General features: G+C 40.6%; 1 protein-coding gene across 2 annotated transcripts in view; it reads right to left on the minus strand.

Annotated features, from left to right (window-relative positions):
* The window catches only part of abcd3a (ATP binding cassette subfamily D member 3a), a 99,990-nt gene extending 79,762 nt beyond the window's left edge, over nucleotides 1–20,228 (minus strand). For both annotated transcript variants that reach the window (XM_088322564.1, XM_088322563.1), the window contains exons 1-3: nucleotides 19,906–20,228; nucleotides 14,764–14,800; nucleotides 14,576–14,674 (exon numbers count right to left, since the gene is read on the minus strand). In XM_088322564.1, the coding sequence (XP_088178690.1) occupies nucleotides 14,576–14,674; nucleotides 14,764–14,800; nucleotides 19,906–20,015 (246 nt within the window). In that variant the 5' untranslated portion in view covers nucleotides 20,016–20,228. The remainder of the gene's footprint in view (nucleotides 1–14,575; nucleotides 14,675–14,763; nucleotides 14,801–19,905) is intronic.
* Nucleotides 20,229–22,264: the final 2,036 nt, after the last annotated feature.

Raw genomic sequence — 22,264 nt, forward strand, 5'->3', positions numbered from 1 at the left:
AGTGAGGAGGGGTTTATCAGACATCTCTTCAGGATGTTCTTCATTTGGTCTTTGAACCGCTTCTTCTGCCCACCAGCACTGCGTTGGCCTAGATGTAACTGACCATAGAGGATACGGCGTGGCAGTCTGTGGCTGGGCATTCGAACAACATGCCCCAGCCACCTAAGTTGGCGTTGGGCCATAATGGATTCCATGCTGCAGCTGCCTGCCCTCTCCAACACCTCTGTGTGCGGCACTCTGTCCCTCCATGTGATGCCAAGGATCTTCTGAAGACATCTTACATGGAAGGTCTCGAGGCTCTTCAGATGGCGGCTGTAGATAGTCCATGCCTCACATCCATACAGTAATGTCGTGATGCATACAGCTCTGTAGACCAGCATTTTGGTGTGGAGTCTAAGGTTGTTGTTTTGAAAGACCCTTATCCTTAGTCGACCGAAAGATGCTGATGCTTGCTTGAGACGGCTCTGGATCTCATCATCCAATGAGCAGGTGTCAGACACTATGCTCCCCAGATATTTAAAGCTGGGCACCATGAGCAGGTGTTGCCCTGCTGCTGTGAGGGTTATTGGGTTTGGTAAGAGGTCAGCACTGGACTGACAGAGTACCTCTGTCTTCTGGGTGTTGATCGTCAGTCCCATTCTGGTGTATGCAGTTACAGCTGCCGAGAGAATGTTTTGCAGAGCCTCCGGTGTATGGGCAACCAGGGCACAGTCATCAGCATACTGTAGCTCAATGATGGTCTCTGAAGTCAGTTTGGTAGTTGTCTGTAGCCTCCTGATGTTAAACAGGTTACCATCAGCCCTGAAGTTGATGGTAACTCCAGCCTGCTCCTCCATCCTTCTACGTAGCAGTGTTGTAACACAGACGAGGAAGATGTTGAAGAGAACTGCTGCCAGCACACAGCCTTGCCTCACTCCAGTTTCGACGCCAAAGGGCTCTGAGCTGTGTCTTCCAACTACCACTCTGGCCGTCATCCCTGAATGGAACTGTGCAAGAATGGTGAGAAACTTGGGTGGACACCCAAATCTCTTCAGGACTTGCCACAGTAGGTCCCTGTTCACTGTGTCAAATGCCTTTGAAAGATCGACAAAGGCGATGAACAAGTCCTTGTGCTGCTCCCGGCATTTCTCTTGGAGCTGACGAGTCACAAAGATCATGTCGACTGTTCCTCTGTCCTTTCGAAAACCACACTGTGACTCTGGGATGACGCGTTCCGATATTTTAGAGATGAGTCTGCGGAGCATGACCTTGGCAAGGACCTTTCCAGCAGTGGCCAACAAAGAGATACCCCTACTGTTGGAGCAGATGGATTTATCTCCTTTATTCTTAAAGATGGTCACAATGTTCGCATCTTTCCACAGTTGCGGGACACACTCTCGTCTCCACACCTCTGAAATATATTGAAACAGTGTCCGTGTACAGAGGTAGCCTCCTACCTTGAGAAGTTCAGCTGGGATGTTGTCAGGTCCAGGGGATTTATTGTTTTTCAGGGTTTTGACTGCATGCAGGATTTCATTGAAAGTTGGCGGGAGGTCGAGGTCTGGCAATGTAGGATGTTCAGGGAGTTCTGAAAGGACAGTTGGGTCCACTGGGGTGGGCTGGTTGAGCAGGGTGTTGAAATGCTCAGCCCACCGCTCCACTATCATAGCCTGATCCTTGATTAGAGATGTTCCATCAGCAGATCTAACAGGTGCCAGTGAGCAGTGTCTGGGGCCATAGATGGTTTTTACTGCATCATAGAAACTGTGCATATCGCTTCTATCAGCGTGAGACTGGATTTCATTGGCTTTTGAGATCCACCACTCATTTTGCAGTTTTCTGAGCGTTCTCTGGGCCTCGGAACGAAGGGCTTGCCATAGCTTTTTATGGAATTGAGATTGTGGGTTGTTCAGGGTGGCTCTGTGTGCCTTGTGCATTCTGTCCAGGAGGGTTGAGATCTCTCCGGCATTCTGGTCAAACCAGTCCTGGTGTTTTTTAGTTTTAAAACCAACGGTTTGGGCTGCAGTGTCAAAGAGGGTCGTAGATATATAGGTCCACTTCTCATCCATCCCAGCCTCTGACATGACCAGCTGCTCAATGTTTGCCAGCCTCTCTGCTAGAGAGCAACGGAAGTTGTCAAGGGTGTCGCTACTGGAGAGTTTGGCACAGTTGAGTGTCTTCCTCTTTGAACCACCCTGACGTGCTAGGGGCCGGACATGCATTCTGACCTTTGTCAGAATCATGCGGTGGTCGGTCCAACAGTCTGCCCCACGCATAGCTCTTGTAATGAGTACGTCCTTCAGGTCAGCCCTCCTCACGATCGCGTAGTCGATCAGATGCCAGTGTTTGGACCTGGGATGCATCCAGGATGCCTTATATTTATTCTTTTGTTGGAAGATGGTGTTTGTGATGGTAAGGTTATGTTCCGCGCACAGACTAAGAAGTCTCATGCCATTGGAATTAACTTTTCCAATGCCATGGGCACCTATCACACCATCCCAGTTTTGCAAGTTCTTTCCGACTCTTGCATTGAAATCACCAAGCAGCATGATTTTGTCATTCCTCGGGATGTGACTGAGGATGTCATTGAGTTCCTGGTAGAAGCGATCCTTCTCTTCATCATTCGATGGCAGTGTTGGTGCATAGGCACTAACTAATGTGACATGTCTGCATTTTGCAAGTGGGATGCGAAGAGTCATTAGTCTTTCACTGACACCCACTGGTGACTCTGTGAGCTTCAGCAGTAGGGTGTTCTTAATTGCAAAACCAACTCCGTGAAGATGGTGTCCGCCCATGGGGTATCCCTTCCAAAAGAATGTATAACCCTCCCCCTCTTCATTGAGTGAGCCTTCCTCAAGGAGTCTGGTCTCGCTGAGCGCTGCCACATCCACATTATATCGCTTCAGCTCGTTGGCAATGAGTGCTGTTCTGCGCTGTGGTCTGTCCAGACTGGTATCCAGGAGTGTCCTTATGTTCCATGCTGCAATTCTAAATGCTATTGTTTTTCGACCGCATAGTGGAATGTCCCGACAGGCGCGGTTTCCTGTCCGGGTACTGTGCTGAGTGGGCAATCTTTAGGCCACCTTTTCTAGGCCTTTCCCCAATTGGGGTGAGCAGTGCGGCCACTAAATAGTGCTGCTCAGACGCACAGGGGTCTGCCGGAAACAGCTGCCACTCAATCCCAGCTGCTAACGACCCTTGCCCTGTGCCGCTGACGTGCAGAGGTCCAGCTAAGAGCTTCCAACCTGCTCCCGTCACTGGATACTCCATCGCCGCCAGACTTTTGTGATCGGGGACTCAGGTAAAAGAAGATACCTGCGCAATGATGGTTTTTAAAGTGGCGTAAGGGGTGCGCTTTCCCCAACGCCACTATCTTGATTGTAGAGAAGACGGTTCCAGTGGCAAGGGAGACCCTAGACGACCGGCATCTTCCTACAACTGCAGGCGGCTGCCGGGATCCAGGTCTGTGGGAAACCGCCTCAAAGCGTGCCGCCACCAGCTTTTGGGATCACTCTTAGTCTGGACTCTACCCTTCGACCTGTTCGGCTTGGGTAACCCTGCCAGGAGTACGAGACTCCCGCCGACATAGCTCTAGGGGTCATTGAGACGCACAAAGTGCCCCACACTCTCCTCAGGTGTAGTTCCAGCAGCTTTTAAGTCCGCCGTTATTAAACCCACACTGAAACGACCCAACCTTGATCCAGAAATCTTAAGTAATTACAGACCTGTGTCAAACCTACCTTTCCTCTCTAAAGTACTCGGAAGAGTAGTGGCACAGCAGCTGACTGCTTTCATATCTGAGAATAACCTTTTTGAATCCATGCAATCAGGATTCAGGGCTAACCACTCTACTGAGACAGCTCTGATCAAGGTAACAAATGATCTCCTAATGTCAATGGATTCTGGCGCTTCATCACTTTTGCTGCTGCTGGATCTTAGTGCTGCTTTTGACACAGTGCGCCACAATATCCTACTAGAACGGTTGGAAAAATGGATTGGTCTCTCAGGAACCGTCCTCTCGTGGTTCAGATCCTACCTCTCAGATAGGACGCACTGTGTTAAATATGGTGAAACGACATCTGAGCCCTTCAATGTTACCTGCGGTGTTCCGCAGGGTTCAGTGCTCGGCCCCCTACTTTTCAACATTTACATGCTTCCATTAGGTGATATTATTCGCAAGTACAATATCAGCTTCCACTGCTACGCAGACGACACTCAACTATATCTTCCGTTGGAGGAATCTTCCACACTAAACTGTGGAAATTTGGAGGCCTGTCTCACTGGGATAAAAGAGTGGATGTCACTCAATTTCTTGCGTCTTAACTCTGAAAAGACCGAAATGTTAGTCATTGGTCCTTCTAAATGCCGTGACTTATTCTCAAAAACTGCTGTGAACATTGACAAATGTCACATCACACAGAGTGACTCAGTTAAAAATTTAGGTGTCATATTTGACCCTGATCCATCCTTTGAGATGCATGTAAAGCAAATTGCTAGAACTGCCTTCTTCCATCTTCGCAACATTGCTAAAATCCGTTCAATACTGTCTCAGTCTGATGCGGAAACAATAATTCATGCATTTGTTACCTCCCGTCTCGATTACTGTAATGCACTACTCTCCGGTCTCCCGAAGTCCAGAATCAAGTCTCTTCAGCTAGTACAAAATGCCGCAGCGAGGCTTTTAACTAGGACAAAAAAGTACGATCACATAACACCGATTTTGGCTAACCTGCATTGGCTCCCAGTTAGCCAAAGATGTGACTTCAAAGTTCTCTTAGTATTGTACAAAATCATACATGGACTTGCTCCCTCTTATCTTTCAGATCTGATCTGCCACTATGTCCCGGTCCGAAGCCTACGATCTGAGAGTGCTGGTCTTCTGATGACCCCGAGAGCAAAGAAGTCTTCTGCTGGTTCGAGAGCGTTCTCCATCCGGGCACCGGTGCTGTGGAATGCTCTTCCCCCTGAGATCCGATCTGCAACCTCAGTGGAAATGTTTAAATCTAAACTTAAAACTCACTTCTACTCCATTGCATACGAATAACCTACTCCTCTTGTCGGTTGAAAATAGTTTGTGTAATATAGTGTAACAATCTGTGAAGCCCTTTGAGACTCTTCGTGATTTAGGGCTATATAAATAAAAATGACTTGACTTGACTTAAGACACACTTCTATTCTATAGCTTATGATTGATGCTAACCTCATACAGTGTTACCTTTACCTACATGTGTCTCTACAAACGAAACTTTCATGTAAAGAAGTTAACAGGAAATATCGCCTCTGCTTACAAAGGCGTTTCAGGAGTCAAAAATACAGTGCAGTAAGTGCTGCCATTAGCCGCTCTCAGTTTCCCGAACGTCGACAAAATGGCTATCGCTTAAAATCTGCCTGGCAATACGGTGTGCATGCATGTCAAGCATGCTCTTCATGTCATTGTCACAGTTCAGAGTTCAGAGACGAGGCCTAAGGATTAGGCAAGTTGGTGGGGAGGATGACGCAGCCATCATTCAATCAGCCCAAATTAAAGACAAAATTCCGGGAAGTGTTGGAAATTGAAAACGAAATCACCCAGAACAGTGTTCATTATGATATCTGCCTAGCACATTTTTGACATATTGTCAAAATCCGGCAAAAGCAGACGTCATTGGATCATTTTATCAAGAAACGAGAGGCAAAAAAAGTAAATGAAGATTTATAATATTTCCTTTATTCTTTGTTTTCCTACATTAGGTGCCTCTTTTTTAATGTTTGTTGTGAGGTAATCTAATTTTAACATGTATATTTTTCATGTTATGATGCGCTTTGTGATTGAGGGCTACACAATTAAATGTGACTTAAGTTAAATTGAATATACCTACATAGGTGTTGGGTAAAGTGACAATAATGTGTAGCTAACATTTTTAGTTCCAGGAAGTTCTTCCCATTTCAATTTAACAGTGGGAAATGCAACCTTCATTTTTTGCATTGCACACAATGTCTATAATTGAAACGTAGTCCTTGCACTAATACATACAAACGCTCCCCTACTTACGAACATTCGACTTACGAAGAACGGGATGTCGAAAAATATCCGGACATTGCTATAAGTTAGATTTTGTATTGTGTGCACATTTTTCTGAGTAGAGGACAGTACTATAGTGCTTCTTTCCACCGTTACCGGCACGTGTTTGAATAGTGGGCATTGCCGCTATATATAGATATATATATATCTATATACTAATACTAATACTTATATAATATATATGTATATATATATATATATATAAACAAACATGTGTACTGTTTAAACAACATGCTAGAGGTGTTTTGATTCAGAGTACGCTGAAAATGGCTAAGAGGCACGCTTATGAATCCCAGTTTAAAATGGCGGCTAATGACAAAGCTGAGGAACAGAGAAACCTGGCAGCCGCAAGAAAACTCAAAGATTATGAATCAATTGTTTGAAAATGGAGGAAGTTGAACAACAAGATTCAACAGTTAAAGAAAACGCAACTTACCTTTCGCGGATGTAGGGCCCAAATTGGAAGAAAAACTCAAGCACTGAACAATGCTAACGGAGGAATGAAGATTGAAGATTTTCAAGGGGGACCGTCTTGGTGCTTTTGCTTCATGAAACGTTGAGGCTTCTACATTCGGGCCAGGAATACGGTGGAGCAGTAACTTGCGGCCAATTTTAATGAAACGTTGGCAATTTTTCAGTCTTACTGCAACAAAGCCGTTGCCAAAAAACTGAACCAACAACATCATCAACATGGCAAGTGGCGATTGACTTATGACATCCTGATGAAGCACACGGTTAAAAAGATGGGGATATGCAGCATCGCGATACGTACAACGGGGTCTGAGAAGTCTTCTTTTACCGTAGTGCTTGCCTGCCCCACTGATGGAGACCAACTACCGCCGATGGTGATTTTCAAAAGAAAGACTTTGCCTAGAGAGACATTTCTTGCAGGAGTCATCATCAAGGCAAATGAAAAAGGCTGGATGGGCGAAGGCATGATAAAAGAATGGCTGAGGGTTTATGTAAGAAGACCGGGTATTTTTCTTCCATGCCGTCCTGTTGCTCTTGATTTGTGACTCTATGCATGCCCATCTGACATATGAGAAAAAAATAGTGGAGCAAATGAAGTCCATTCTTGCCATCATCCCTGATGGTGGGCTGATAGGAACTTCAACCGCTAGACATCGGTGTCAACCGGCTATTCAAGGTGGCGTACATGTGGTATGGGCCGCATTGGTGACTGAAGGGGAGTTTCACAAAGAGTGGGAAGCAGCGCCAGGCAGGCTAGGCCACAATTTGTGAATCTATTCTGGACGCGTGGGCTGGTGTTTCTGCTCAAACTGTCGTTCGATTGTTTTCAAAAGCAGGCATAATTCCCGAAGGGCCACACGGCACGGCAGCTTTTTAATGTCCGAGACGGAGGATAAAGAGTTCATGGGCTTTGTGTAAAAAGTACCAAACAGTTTGGTCTTTTTCTTTTAATATTTTTGTTTATTCTGGTGTTTTACTTTGTTAAAATACTTAATAAACTGCATTCAAACTCAGTTTTGTTCCCCCCTTTTTTTATACGCACACTTGTTGTGGTATTAAAGGCGGTCACGTAAGGCCAGTGCGCGATATGAGCAGACAGAAAAATAATTTGAACCAAAGAGAGTGCACCCTTTAAAACAGTGTGCCTAATGGGTGTGAAAATACGGTAACAGTATAACAGTGTGCATCACCAATTTCTCCGTGTTCATGAGCCGCACTAAATAATAAGGCACATGTTCAAATTTCTGGCCATTTTGAGTTTTTGGGTGCACCTTATAGTCCGGATAATACAGTGATGACACGTTTCTAGAGTTAATCTTGTTTCTACAGCGTTTTTCTCTTTTTGGTATTTACATGGGATATTTGTTTGGTATTTAGTATCTGCAGTATCTGATTATTGTAGTGTATCTGTAGTATTTTTTATAGTATTACTGTACTTTTAGATTATTTCTACAGTGTTTTTGTAGTATTTCCATCAGATATTTTTCAGTATATCTGTTGAAATTTTGTAGTATTAGTGTAGTTGTATTTTTTTAGTATTCCAATCATGTGTTATATCTTCTCCCTCTGAGTAACAAGAATGGACTTCAGCCGGGATCATGTCCAAAGCCCCCCAAGAGTGTTGGGGGGCTTTGGACAAGAGTTCTCCGGTATCTTCACTTCTTAGTTGAGTGAGTCAAGGAACGAGGGTCCTGTGCACAAGCGCTTTATGCATCTATGAACTCCACAACCACCACATTCAATTTGAACAACACCACTTTGCCGCATTTACAGGACAATGGTGACAAGATGGACCGTTAAATTGTTAGTTTTAAATAATGCTAGTCATTCTGGAAGGGTAAAAAACTCCTGGGACTTATAGTGTTAACCTGGGTTTCATCTATCCCTAGGGGTTTGGTGCGTCGGTCTCAGGGGTCTGGTGGAGCCTCTGCCGTGAAAGTGGTCGGAAAATTGGTCGCTATGACTTCGCAAACTTTAGGGGTGCCAAGCACTCAGTGTGTCATATCATTTTACCTTTACACCAACATCTACATAGAAATGTTTCAGTCATATTAATTCAGTAATTTAAATAAGTAATAAATAATAAATAGATAAATAAATAATAAACCTCCGTGTTTTCAAATACAAGCCGTCTTATAACCAAGAAGATCTGGTTACACCAATGTTCAAAATAATTGAGCTCAATACAGAAGACAAAAAGTGTAGTGTATGTGAAAAAAAACAGAAACATATACCAAATTTTAAATCATTTAAAACATCGGAGTCCGACCAAAAATTTAGAGAAATTCTTGCTTCGCTGTTCGGTCAAAAAATCGGAGTTCGAACGCCGGTAATGCGTGAGTGCGTTCGCTAGGATGCAATGCTGAGCGGCGTACGGGTGTAGATCGCTCTTCTCGTAACCAACTGTTATCGCGTGCAGACGTGCTTCGTTTTGCTTTGGCTTTTAATATAGGTGTACGAAGTGTTTTAGCCCCTAATTATGCCTCCGAAGAAAGTCAGTGCAAGCAGCAAAGTTGCTACCGGTGAAAAAAGAAAAGTAAGGCGTACACTATTGCTGATCTTGCCTGCGCCTTCTGCTGACCACCACGAAGGTAAGAAATCCTATTCATAATTCTCTTCTTTATCCTTTTTTTAAAATTTTTACACGTTCATGTTAGCGCGATCTTTCGTACGGAAGATTACGAAACGCGAACGTACGATTGGCCTGGGTTAGCTTTAAGTTTACGTTAAACATTCAGTAAACATTCAGGGTGTTGGAACACAGCCCAACATTGAGGGTGTTGGAACGGAGCCCCCTTTCCAATGAACCGCTCATCACTTGTTGTGGAGACCCGGGTGCTAAATGACTTGTAAACGACCTGATCTTTTAAAATTTGTACGGAAGATTACGATAACGCGAACCTAAGATTAGCCTGGGTTAGCTTTAAGTTTAAGTTAAACATTCAAGGTAAACATTCAGGGTGTTGGAACAGATTAAAACGATTAACATTATTTTTAATGGGAAAAATGATTTCGGTGATCGAACAAATCGGTTTTCGAACAGGGTTCTGGAACGGATTATGGTCGAGAACCGAGGTTCCACTGTACTTAGAGGACTGGTGTCTGAATTGGAGAAAATAGAATTGTCAGAGGTTAATGTTAGGGCATTTTATCTTTTTTTTAGAGCACCGAAGAGTTATTATTTTGATTGATATATAATTCGTTTGGATTTGCAGCACGGTGGCGCAGTGGGTAGCACGTGTGCGGCACAGTTCTGAGGTCATGAGATCAAACCTCTTGTGTGGAGTTTGCATGTTCTCCCCGTGCTTGCGTGGGTTTCCTGCCCGAAGATGGCTGGGATGGGCTCCAGCACCCCCGCGAACCTACTGAGGATAAGTGGTGCAGAGAATGGATGGATGGTTTAGATTTTCAGGGATTTTTTTGTTGTTATCAGACTTTAAATCTGTTCAGTCTGTAAAAACCTAAAATTGTTTTACATTTTCAAATTTGTTTTGTGGATCTATGAATATTGTAATTCATATTGTATGTGTTTTGCAGGGATCCCTGGCAAAACAAATGAAATCCATTATTACTAAATAACTGTGCCTAATGTTTTATTATTATTGATAATATTAGTGATAAATCAAACCCTAAATCAAACCCTGTGGTGAGGTGTCCTCTCCTCGTGAGAGGTAAGAGAATTCTCCCTCTGTGGTCCGCTGCGTATCGTAAGAGGCGACTAAAAAAGTGTTGAGTGAAGTGAAAGAGCGAGGGAACTGGGGATCCTCTCCTCTCTATATCTACTCCCAAAGAGACAGCAAGGCATAGAAACCCTAGTTATAGGGTCACTAAATGTGAGAGGATGTGGAAGTAAAGCGACTGAGTCGAAGAAAGAGGAGATCGGAAGGATGATGACTGAAAGGAAGGTTGATGAGTTAGCCTTGAGTGAAACAAAGATGAAAGGAAAGGGTGAATTACAGCTTGGAGGTATGTATGGTAGAAGGTCTGGAGTTACGGGTGGACATGCTAGAGAAGGAGTGGCTGTGCTTGTGAGTGAGAAAGCAAAGGAAAAACTGGTGGAGTGGAAAGAGATATCTTCCAGATTGATGTGGGTGAGGTTGAAGTGGGGTGTAGAAGTATGGATGTTTATAAATGCATATGGACCTGGTTCAGAAAGAAGTGCTGAGGAGAGAGAGAGGAGTTCTGGAAGGACTCGTCCAAATGAGTGGCAAGTGCGAAATAAGGGTGGAAAGTGGTAATACTAGGTGACCTGAATGCTAGAGTGGGTAATGGAACGGTTGAAAATGTGATTGGTCGATATGGAGTACCAAGAAAAAATGAGAGTGGGAAGAAATTGATTGAGTTATGTGTGGAAAATAAGTTGGTAATTGGAAATACATTGTTTAGAAAAAGGGACGTGAATAATGTGCCTTTGTCAGAGTGGCTGGTGGTGAGCTTGTGGACAGAGCACTGATGGATTACGTAGTGGTTAGGAAAGGGCTGTTAAGTAGATTGCTGGATGTGCATGTTTACAGAGGTGAAATGAGTGGTATGTCTGATCATTTTTATGTGGAAGGAAAACAGAATAGACGGATCGTGGTGGGCTAGTTATAAAAAGAGTGTGAGGGAAGAGGTGAAAATGTCAGAATTGAATAAGGCAGAAAATGAAATCGTTTAAAGAAAGGATAGGGGAAGACTATGAACGGATTAGTAGAAGAAAAGTGGAAAGTTTGGAAATGGAATGGAAGTGGTTTAAAGAGGCAGTGTTGAGGAGTGCAAAAGAAGTGTGTGGAATGAGAAAAGTTGGTCGAGGTATTAGGAAAGGAAGTGAATGGTGGAATGATGAGGTATCAGAGGCGGTGACAAAAAAGAGATGTGCCTGTGAGGAGTGGCTGCAAGATAAAGAGTGGTGATGCGTATGAAAGGTACAAAGTGAAGAAAAGGTTGGTAAAAGCGGCAGTGGAATCAGCGAAAAGGAAAGCAAATGATGAATGGTGTCGAAAGATAGGAGTGAACTTTGAGGAAAGGAGAAAAGTGTTCTGGAAAGAAGTGAAAAGAGTAAGAAACTGAGTCAGGGAAGGAAGAGAAAGTGAAAGATAAGGATGGTAGATTGCTGGTTAGCGCTAGTGCAGTCAGGACGAGATGGGCAGAGTATTTTGTTGCTAAATGTGAAGGATGGGGGAGAAGTGAGAGTCGAGGCGATAAATGGTATGGAGAGAATGCTCGTGTTGGGTGATTTAAATGTGAAGCCTGTGGAAACATGGGAGGTGCAAGAAGCAGTGAAAGAAATGAAAGGGGGGAAGGCACCTTGGTTGGATGGTTGTACTGCTGAATGCCTGAAAAAAGGTGGCACAGCTATGATTGACTGGTTAGTACGCTTGTTGAATGTATGCTTTTTAAGTGGTGTTGATTTGTGTAGTGCATGTATCCTGCCATTGTATAAGGGTAAAGGTGATAAGTAGGAATGTAGCAATTAGAGTGTTATCAGTTTGTTGTCTGTGCCGTATAGAAGAGTCTTGATTAAGAGAGTGAGAGAAAGAACGAATGAGGTGGTGATGGAGGAGCAGAGTGGTTTCAGGAAAGGAAGAGGATGTGTGGATCAGGTGTTTGCAGTACGACAGGTGTGTGAGAAATATTTTGCAAAAGGTGAGGATGTTTATTTGGCTTTCATGGACTTGGAAAAGGCGTTGATAGAGAGGCTTTGTGGCAAGTGAGGGTAATGTATGGAGTGGATGGAAAGTTGTTGGAAGCATTGAAGAGTTTTTATGTGAACAGCAGAGCATGTGTAACAGTAGGGAGTGAGACAAGTGAGTGGTTTCCTGTGTTGACTGGTGTGAGACAGGGGTGTGTGATGTCACCATGGCTGTTTAATGTGCACATGGATGGTGTGGTGAGAGAGGTGAATGCAAGCGTATTTGGCAGAGGTGTAGAGATGATAGATAACAGTGGAACAGTGTGGCAGGTAAGTCAGTTGATGTTTGCAGATGACACGGCGCTAGTGGCTGATTCTGAGGAAACATTGAGAAGGTTGGTAACGGAGTTCAGAAGAGTAAGTTATGTGTGAATGTTGGGAAGAGTAAGGTGATGAAGTGTTCACGTGATGGAGTGGTCATGGGATTAGAAATAAGAAGTCGAAAGCTTTAGGTACTTGGGTTGTGATGTGGCTGCATACAACTTAGAACTTAACTTAAACAACTTAACATTAAAATAACATTCAAATTCCTTTGCTCCTATGTCAATGTATATATTCAAAAAACGTAAATATCCCAAAAGATTTTGGTCTCCTTAATATATCTCCTGTCAAAAGTAGAAATATGAAAATGCTACACAAATTATTTTGTAAAAACGTCAAACAGTCTGAGAACAGGGAGCCTGATGTGCTTAACTTTGGCGCAGACGGAGAAGGCAAGAGATGGGAGGGAGTGCTTGCACTTTTTGCATACACCCAATCAAATAACTAAGTTCCCTTCCTGTGTTTTGGCGTATTTACAATGTGTTCCGTGGATTCATCAAAAAGTATCTGAACACTGAACACAGTTTATATAGTGAGCTTTTATATAAAGGATTCTTTAGCGTTGTACAGCCAAAATGAGTTTTTTTTGTGTGTGACACCTTAGCTGTAAATTGTAGAGAAAACGTGCCCTATATATTCTGAAAAGTACTGCTTTGTAATTCAGCTTTGGTTTGGCTTTGCGTGTATTTGAAAAGGATCAATGGCTCAAGTTTTGAACAAGATGGAGAAAATTTGAATGGCCATGGTCCAAAAGCTTTTTTTTTGTTATTTTTTTTTTCCCTTTGATTTTCTTTGTTATTGTATGTGTTTGTCTTGCTGTACGTCACAACCGAAAAGTTTTGATTGCGATTAAATGTACGCATATACATCTAGTGAATAAAAAATACATAGTGCTTGGCAAAATAATTGGCTCCTTAAGTACATTCAAGGCTTCAAACTCAAAGCTAAAGCACTGAAAATATAAGAATGAACCACATGTTAGACACAATGGTGAAGTGGAATCAAATTATTTCTACATTTTATATAATATCTACAAAAAGTCTTAAAATTAAGAATTGCAAAAATACTGGCCCCGTTTTATCAGCTCAGTCAACTGACTCCAGAAGTTCCCTGATGACTTCTGAATGATCCAATGTCGCACTTAATGATTAACAATGGAAAAATAGAGGGCACCTGTGTGCCTTTAAGTTTCAGTTGAATCAACCTGCTCTGTGATGGGCTGAGAGGTTTGTAAAAATGAGAAACTAGAGAACAAACAACTTTACAACGACCAAGAACACACCAGGCAGGTTTAAGATTGAGTTGTGGAAAAGTTCAAAGCAGGAATGGGATACAAAAGATTTTGCAATATTTACACATGTCCCAGAGCACTGTGCGAGCAATAATATAATAATAATAAAATAGCTGCAAACATACCAAGACCCAGCTTTCCCTTTTAACTTTTGTCCTAAATTAGGAGAAATATATTCAGAGAAGCAACTACCAGACCCATTTGATAACCTGCAGGCATACAGGGCTGAGGTGGGACAATCTGGCCAAAATACATCTATTAGTTGTACTCTGCATAAATCTGCATTTATGGAAGAATGGCAAGAAGAAAACCAAAATAACACGAATAAAATGTGGAACAAGGCTATCTGCTCGTATAGGACCAAAATTGAACTTTTTGGGCTGAATGTAAACCGTAACGTTTGGCATATAAGTAACACTGCACCCTGAAAACACGATCCCCATTGTCAAACATGGTGGTGGCAGCCTTATGCTTTAGGGTTTCTTTTTCTTTAGGACTGGGAAGCTCGTTAAAGATTGATGGACAGCTTGAGCAACCTACACGCAAATATTTTTCAATGTCGAGTTTATCACTCCTCCACGAAAAACGAGGGATTATCATATTTGCATCATACAACGTTACACACTGCTGTGAATACTGTTGTGTACGTTTTTTTAAAATGACTAGTAACTAAATAGTTACTACGAAGCAGTAATGCACACTGCTATTCACACAGTTCCTAAATATATGCATCCAAGTTACTTGTCAGTTTACAAATGCAATATTAAGAATATATTCATACCTCCATGCAAAAAAAACGAGGTACCATGATCCGCAATATCCGTAGTATTCTAATGAAGAAAATCTTGTCAACTGCTGCACGATCTTTTTTGCTATCCTTCTGCGTAAAAGACATGAAAACAATTGCATTCAGGTAAGATTACAAAAAAACTTTGTTTATATAATTATATTGTTTAACAAAAAACTTACCTCCAACTTCAGCACCAAATCTGATCCTCTGGTTGGACTGGAAAAAAAAAAAAAAAAAAGGATAATGTTGCACACAGGTACAGTAAAATGGTTTGCATTTAGATAGCACTCTTCATGTCACCAAAGACCTCCCAAAGGGCTTTACAATGTGCTTCACACTTACCCATTCGCACAGACACACTCACTCACCAATAGCCAGACGCGGCCAGGCAAGGCACCTACCTGCCAATCGGGGGCATTAGGGGTTCAGTGGCTTGCCCAAGGCCACTTCAACATTTAACTCTGAGGAACCGGGAATCGAACCTCCTAGAGTTTTTACTATATACTGGTGAACAAATATATTATTTGTTTTAAATATACACAATTGATAGCATTAATCATTTTCATATACTGTAGACATTGTATATAATGTAATAACAACTGCCAAATAAGTATAGGTGGGCGATACTCAGAATCGTAGTACTGATCCAATCCAAGTAATTACATGGTAGTAATTCAATCCGATACTTTTTGCTTGGAAAAGTCATGATCATTACATTTAAAAAAAAACTTTGGGTTAGTTCATAACTACAGTAAACACAGCAAAAATATTTTAGGCACTAAAACGCGTCTTTCTTTTAAAAAGCATAAATGAAGAAATAGGTTCCCTGTGTTGACTGGATTATTTAGACTATTTATATTTTAACCGTTTCAAAACAAAAGCCAAGAGTAAACCAAAAAAGTTACAAAAATACAAATACTGTACAACTATGTGAAGTAGATAAATACCTTCTGTTGCTCACTTTGTACATAAACTGAGAAATAAAAAGAGTGTGAATTAGGGCAGCAACAACAAATCAATAAAATCGATTATTAAAAGCGTTGGCGACACATCAATTCATAGTGTTGCACAATGTATGAGCAGCTGAGCATGTTATATCAATGCAAATGTGCATTGAATCTTGATGTGAAGTTGGAAGGTTGCAGTAACACATTATTCCGGCAGAGGGCGTCTCGAGACTATTTTTTATAAAAGTATCTTACATTTTTTTAAAAGTCTTTTTATCTAACGTTGCATAAGTACAAACAAAATTGGCATGAAACAGTCAAACACTACAAAGTTAACAATTTTCAAGGGAACAAAATGTGCTGTAGAAATATAGAGAATATAAAAATAAATTAATAAAACAAAGTAAAAAGAAAAATATTGATAAAAAAAATGTTTAACTCATCACAAGGGGCAGATTCTTAAGCATACAGACCATACGACCATTAGACTTATGTAAAATGGTAGATACAAAAAAGAAAATTTTGGGATGTCGAAAAATATCCGGACAATGCTGTAAGTTAGATTTTGTATTGTGTGCATCTTTATCCGACACATAGTGCTTTTTTCAGCCGCTACCGGCGTGTGGCGCTGGTAGAGGTCACCCAGCATCCACCCGGAAGCAAAAAAATATCTGCTTCCTCTTCCTAGTTCTTGTGTAACATTCTATACTGTCTATGTCTATACTGTCTCCAGCGCGCTGAGAACTTTGACATTTTTATTGTATAATATCCTGGGCATTCATTCAATGTGGTTTGTGTAAAGTGTAAAGAAGAGGCGAGACGTTTCTTTTGAAATTAAAGTGGAATAACAAAGCTTGTTGCTGTTTAGAAAATGGCCAGAACGCTTTTTTTCGGTCATTTTCTACCACGGAGAAGGACCTCTTGAAGCGCATCTTCCAAAAGTAAGTTAAACTCAACTTTATTTATCTTAATAGAGCATATTATTTTATCAAATGTTTATTTTATTTTTTTTTAGACCAAAACAATACCCGTTACTTATATAAACATACTTATATAAACCTTAAACATAGAAAATATAGCACTGAAGCAACTTACCAACAAATTCAACTTACGTACGATCATCCGTGAGTAGGGCAGCGTCTGTATTATAACATTTGCAGAGTGGGAATGTTTATTATATTCAAAGATTTAACCAAAAAAACAAATTGGTTGACACCAGTTGGCGGAAACATATTTTGCTACACATAAAAATGTAATTATTGCTCTGTCTTTGTTTTGTATAAGTCTAAATCAAATATTATCTTTGGATGAAGTAGTAGAAAATGGTACTTGCACATTTGCATACATTTGTATGCATTGTTTTTTGTTGGTATCGTTCAAACACTTTATTGTTTTATATCACATACTATTCTGTTGTTTTGCGCACTATTACCTCATCTGTCCAAAACTCATATTTAAATACAGGAGGGTTTTAAAAATGTATTTTTTAAAAATCTGTTTCATTAAATTATTGAAAGAATAATCAACTGATTAATTGAATATTATAATAATAATTAGTTGCAGCCGTAGTGTAAATGGTCTGCATTTATATAGCGCTTTACAAGTCAATGAAGACCTCCCAAAGTGCTTTACAATGTGCTTCACACTTACCCATTTTCACACATACTCACACACCAATAGCGGCCATGCAAGGCACCAACCTGCTTATTGGGGGCATTAGGGATTCAGTGTCTTGCCCAAGGACACTGACATATAACACGGAGGAGCCGGGAATCGAACCTGCGATCTCTAGATCCCAAGACGAACGCTATACTTCCTGAGCTAATGCCGTCAATTGTCTCTGGCTCTGTTGCCATTGTGACAAAGGATTAAGAGGTTTGCGACCCTCATGATGAAAGTTTGACGCCCTCTCCTTAATGTTGGAATTATTGTATTGTATTTATTTATTCAGCCAGTATAAACCATAAACATGATATATACAAGAAATCATTTGACACGCGAACACTCAATAATGATAAAATAATAGATTTAAAGGAATAAAAAGAATAGAGTAAAAAATATATTGTAGTGTATAATCCAAGGTAATTATATAGAATAGTTTAAAAAGAAAGAATATGTAAAATACAAGACTAGAGTAGAATAGGTCGGAGGAACGCAGTTGGCATAATAATACTATACATAATAACCTAAAAGGGACAGTGTGTAATTTTTGACAACCAGACGTCACTGTATTAGGTAGTGCAACCAAAAATTGTGTGCTTCAAAGCAGGAAGAAAAAAAACAACTAAAGACTCAGTGACCAAAACAAACCTTGTTTCTTTTAAAAAGAGAATTACAATTATTAAAAAAAAAAAACATTTGGCCCAACCTCACCCAATGAGGTTGGGCCAAATTAATTGATGTGTCGCCAACGCTTTTAATAAGCTCTGGCGGCCGCCAACTCAATTGAGTTGGAGACCCTTGCTCTACGCAAAGAAGTGGAGCCTTTAGGGGACTGATCCCAGGAAAATAGAATCGATACAACCAGATAACTTGCTTAGTATTGAAAATCGCAATATATAGATCAATCCACCCACTCACAGAAGTTAGTTGTAACTTAGTTAGGCCACACTAGTGGAAAATTAAACAGTAATTGCACTTTTGTTATACTGAAAAAGATAAACCCTATGTAAATATGTTCAAATTTTGCTGAACTACTTTGAGAAAAAGGAAAACTTACGTAATTGACTAGTGCAAAGTCTAACCGTAGAGTAATAGTGAAACACGACCATTGACACAAAATAACCGGAAAAACTCGAACATTCAACGTTTGCTTAAATATACCCGTCAAACAAACTCAAGCAGCTTAGATGTAACTGTTAGCAGCGTTTTAACACCTCTTTCATGGCGAAATTCAACCACTTTTCAAGCACTTTGAAGGCCAATTTTCCATTTTTTTCCCAGTACCATTAAAAGAAAAGATCCGGTGTGAAGCATGAATTTTGCAGAGCCTCAAATGTACTTAGATTAACCTATTCGATTTCTAGTCTTGCATGGGCAATTATCAAGACAGACAGATTTTGAGTTCTTGTGTAAATTGCGAATATATTTGTGGATCTTAACAGTTCGTGTGTAAATATTTTTAAAACAAAAAAAATACAATAATGTGTAGCTTAAATTTTCAGTTGAAGAAAGTTCTTCCCATTACAATTTACCACTGAAAAACATGAACTTGTATTTTACATGGCCCTTAATGAATGTTCGTGATTGATACATAATCTTTGTACTAAATACACATTTCATCGTGCCCTGTCTAGGTGTAGCATGTGACTAACCCTTAGCACAAAAAAAAAAAAATCACCGTTAAGCCAGTCATCTGCTTGAGTTACCTGAATCGAAAGCGCTGATGCTCCCTTTGAGAAAAGTTTGATCTCTTTTGTGCACACTTTGCAGCATGCTGTCCGTGGATACGTTTTAACCATGGTTTGTATTCTTTGAGTGATCCTTCACAAAATCTGCAACCCCCCAGGATCTGAGTGTGATTAAACTGTTCTGATGCACCTTACCTATTGCACCCGTAGGGGGGCGGTGACGCTATAAATTACAAGGCCTTTTAAGCCAATGCAATTCTAGGGCAATAGCGCCATTTTTAGGATATATATATATATATATAGACATTATATATATATATACACCGGAGCCATATCCCCCTAGTCTAGTGGGAGGTAGCTAGAGTCTTTTCTGACTTTCTGGGATATTGATACAGAGGAGGGGGTTCCCAGCCCCCTCGCTCAACCCAACTGATGTGTTGGGAGTCATTAGATGACCAAACCCCCCAATTCCAACCCCTAATGCCGAGCGCCAAGCAGGGAGGCAATGAGTACCAATGTTGTAAGTTGTAAGTATGACCCGACAAGCAACCTCTCAGTCTCGGGGCGGGTGCCTACACCCAAGGCCACAAGGGTTTTTTAAGATTACTTTTTTATTTGATTGTTTTAAGTTCGTTTAATGAGTGGTCTTTCGAGCCAGACTTCCATGAAATATAGCAAGAATTTCAAGCATTTTCAAGCACTTCACACAAAATCCAAGCATTTTCCTAACCTTGAAAACACAACAATAAAATTCAAGCATTTAACAAGGGTGTCGAACACCCGCACGAACCCCATTTTAGAGATGATTTGTGTCAAACGGTGAAACTCGTAGGCCCATACCATATTAACGATTTCTGCGACATTAAATTGAATAGCAACCGGATAGTGTGTAATTCTGGGTAAAAGTTTTAGTACAAATTAAAAAAAAAGCTTCTCTACTATACGCAACATTTTGAAGTTCGTCACCAAAATTGAACAACGACAATCCCGCCGTAAAAAATGTTTTCCAACATGATTCACTTACTTGTCTTCTCTCGACCTTCGTCTACTGCATTTCAGCAAATACAATACAAGAAATATTCCACCTGCTATTGTTGAGTTCTTAGCTGTGACATATTTACTAAAAGCCGCCATTGTTTTAACAAGGCTCGTCTGCTATGTGCTCCGAAGACGCTGCGTCGGAAGAAAGGAAATTACTGTAGAACCTCCAAATCTGTAGTGAATAAATGCTAAAATCGTGCGGGATTAAACTTTAAAACATTAATATGACGTGTCTTCTAAGGTAATAGCATGAAAATGCATGCTGTCAAGTCACCGCATGAGCTAGTTTTCAGGCGGCAGGTCACATGGTAGTATATCCCCGCCCAGGTCTGAGTACAAAGACACCTCGTAACTTCGCGCTTCCATTATCGCGGCTACACTGCTTCGAGGATTTTTATTTTGACGTCCAAATTGGAATTCAGGCTTTTTCATCCAGACCACTAAAGAAATGTGCTAAAAATCTAAAAAAATACATACTTAATGGTAAATAAAGTACTGCTGATAAAAAAGTTTTTTGGGTGCCAACTTTATCATCATCATCCTTTGTTTGTCCACAACAAAAATACTACAACAGTAATACTACAAAAGTACAACAAAATTACTAAAAAACTAATTATTCATTTCTCGCGGGAACGTAATACATTATTTTGATTTTAGAAATACTACAAAATAGTACTACGGTAATACTACAATACAAAAATGTAACTACAGAAATATTACACCAGAAAACTATAAAAATAGAACTACAGTAATATTACAAAGACACAAAAGAAATGCTACTGTGAAAATATGACAAAATACTATAGAAGTACTACTATAGAAATAATTTAAAAAGTCTTCTACAGAGTAGCATGGCAGCGCAGTGGTTAGTGCGTGTGCGGCACAGTTCTGAGATCATGATATCAAAACTTCCTGTGTGGAGTTTGCATGTTCTCCCCGTGCTTGCGTGGGTTTCCTCTGGGTACATTGCCACATTCCTCCCACATTCCAAAAACACGCATGTCAGATTATTTCTATCCATCTATCTATCTATCTATCTATCTATCTATCTATCTATCTATCTATCTATCTATCTATCTATCTATCTATCTATCTATCTATCTATCTATCTATCTATCTATCTATCTATCTATCTATCTATCTATCTATCTATCTATCTATCTATCTATCTATCTATCTATCTATCTATCTATCTATCTTTCTATCTATCTATCTATCTATCTATCTATCTATCTATCTATCTATCTATCTATCTATCTATCTATCTATCTATCTATCTATCTATCTATCTATCTATCTATCTATCTATCTATCTATCTATCTATCTATCTATCTATCTATCTGTCTACCTTGGTCATATGCCTCAAGAGGGGTGACCGGCAGCAAGACACACACATACAATAACAAAGAAAATAAAAGGGAAATAAATAGCATAAAAAACACACAAAAATTTTTGGACCATGACCAACCCAATTGCCCAAACACCCAAACAGGTTAGACACCTCGGCACCCAAGTTGGTCATGCTTTCGTCTCTCCAGATGAAATGGGACACCAGAAAGCGGCCATGTCACTCGGGTCAGGGTGACACAACACACTCTTTTGTTCAACAGCAGGGCCCGATAGCTTTCACTGGTTTACCCCTGCGGCATCATACGGGTGCCCAGCCCATCATTAAGAACGCGTCCGCAATCTCACTATCCTTTCACAACACCTCTCCACTCCTTTCTATCATTATTTGGCCAGTACAAACCGTCCCTAGGTGTGAATGAGCGAGTGAATGAATGGTTGTCTGTCTTTGTGTGCCCTGCGACTGGCTGGCAACCAGGTCAAGGTGTCCCCTGCCCACTGCCCGAAGACAGCTGGGATGGGCTCCAGCACCCTCGCGGCCCTACTGAGGATAAGCGGTGCAGACAATGGATGGACTTCTACATCTGTTGTGGAGTACCACAGGGTTCTATCATGGGTTCAAAGTTATTTGATTTAAAGATTAATTATATTTTTAATGTTTCAAAACTATCAAAATTAGTAATATTTGCAGACGACACTAACATTTTCTATTCAAATGACAACTATATTAATTTGGTAACCTGCATTAATCGTGAATTAATCAACCTAAAAGTATGGATGGATATAAATAAATTATATTTGAATTTAAATAAAACTAAAGTAATATTCTATGGTAATCGTAAAAGTAGTAAAAATAGATGGTGCTGCAATAGACACTGTGTTGGAAGTTTTTAGGGGCCATAATAGACAATAAATTAAGCTGGAAAACACACATCATACACATACAAACTAAGGTATCTAAAGCATTTCAATCATTAATAAAGCCAAATTTTAA

The sequence above is a fragment of the Urocampus carinirostris genome, chromosome 18 (genome assembly GCF_059441175.1).
Source record: "Urocampus carinirostris isolate Australia breed hairy pipefish chromosome 18, RoL_Ucar_1.0, whole genome shotgun sequence".
Lineage (NCBI taxonomy): Eukaryota > Metazoa > Chordata > Actinopteri > Syngnathiformes > Syngnathidae > Urocampus > Urocampus carinirostris.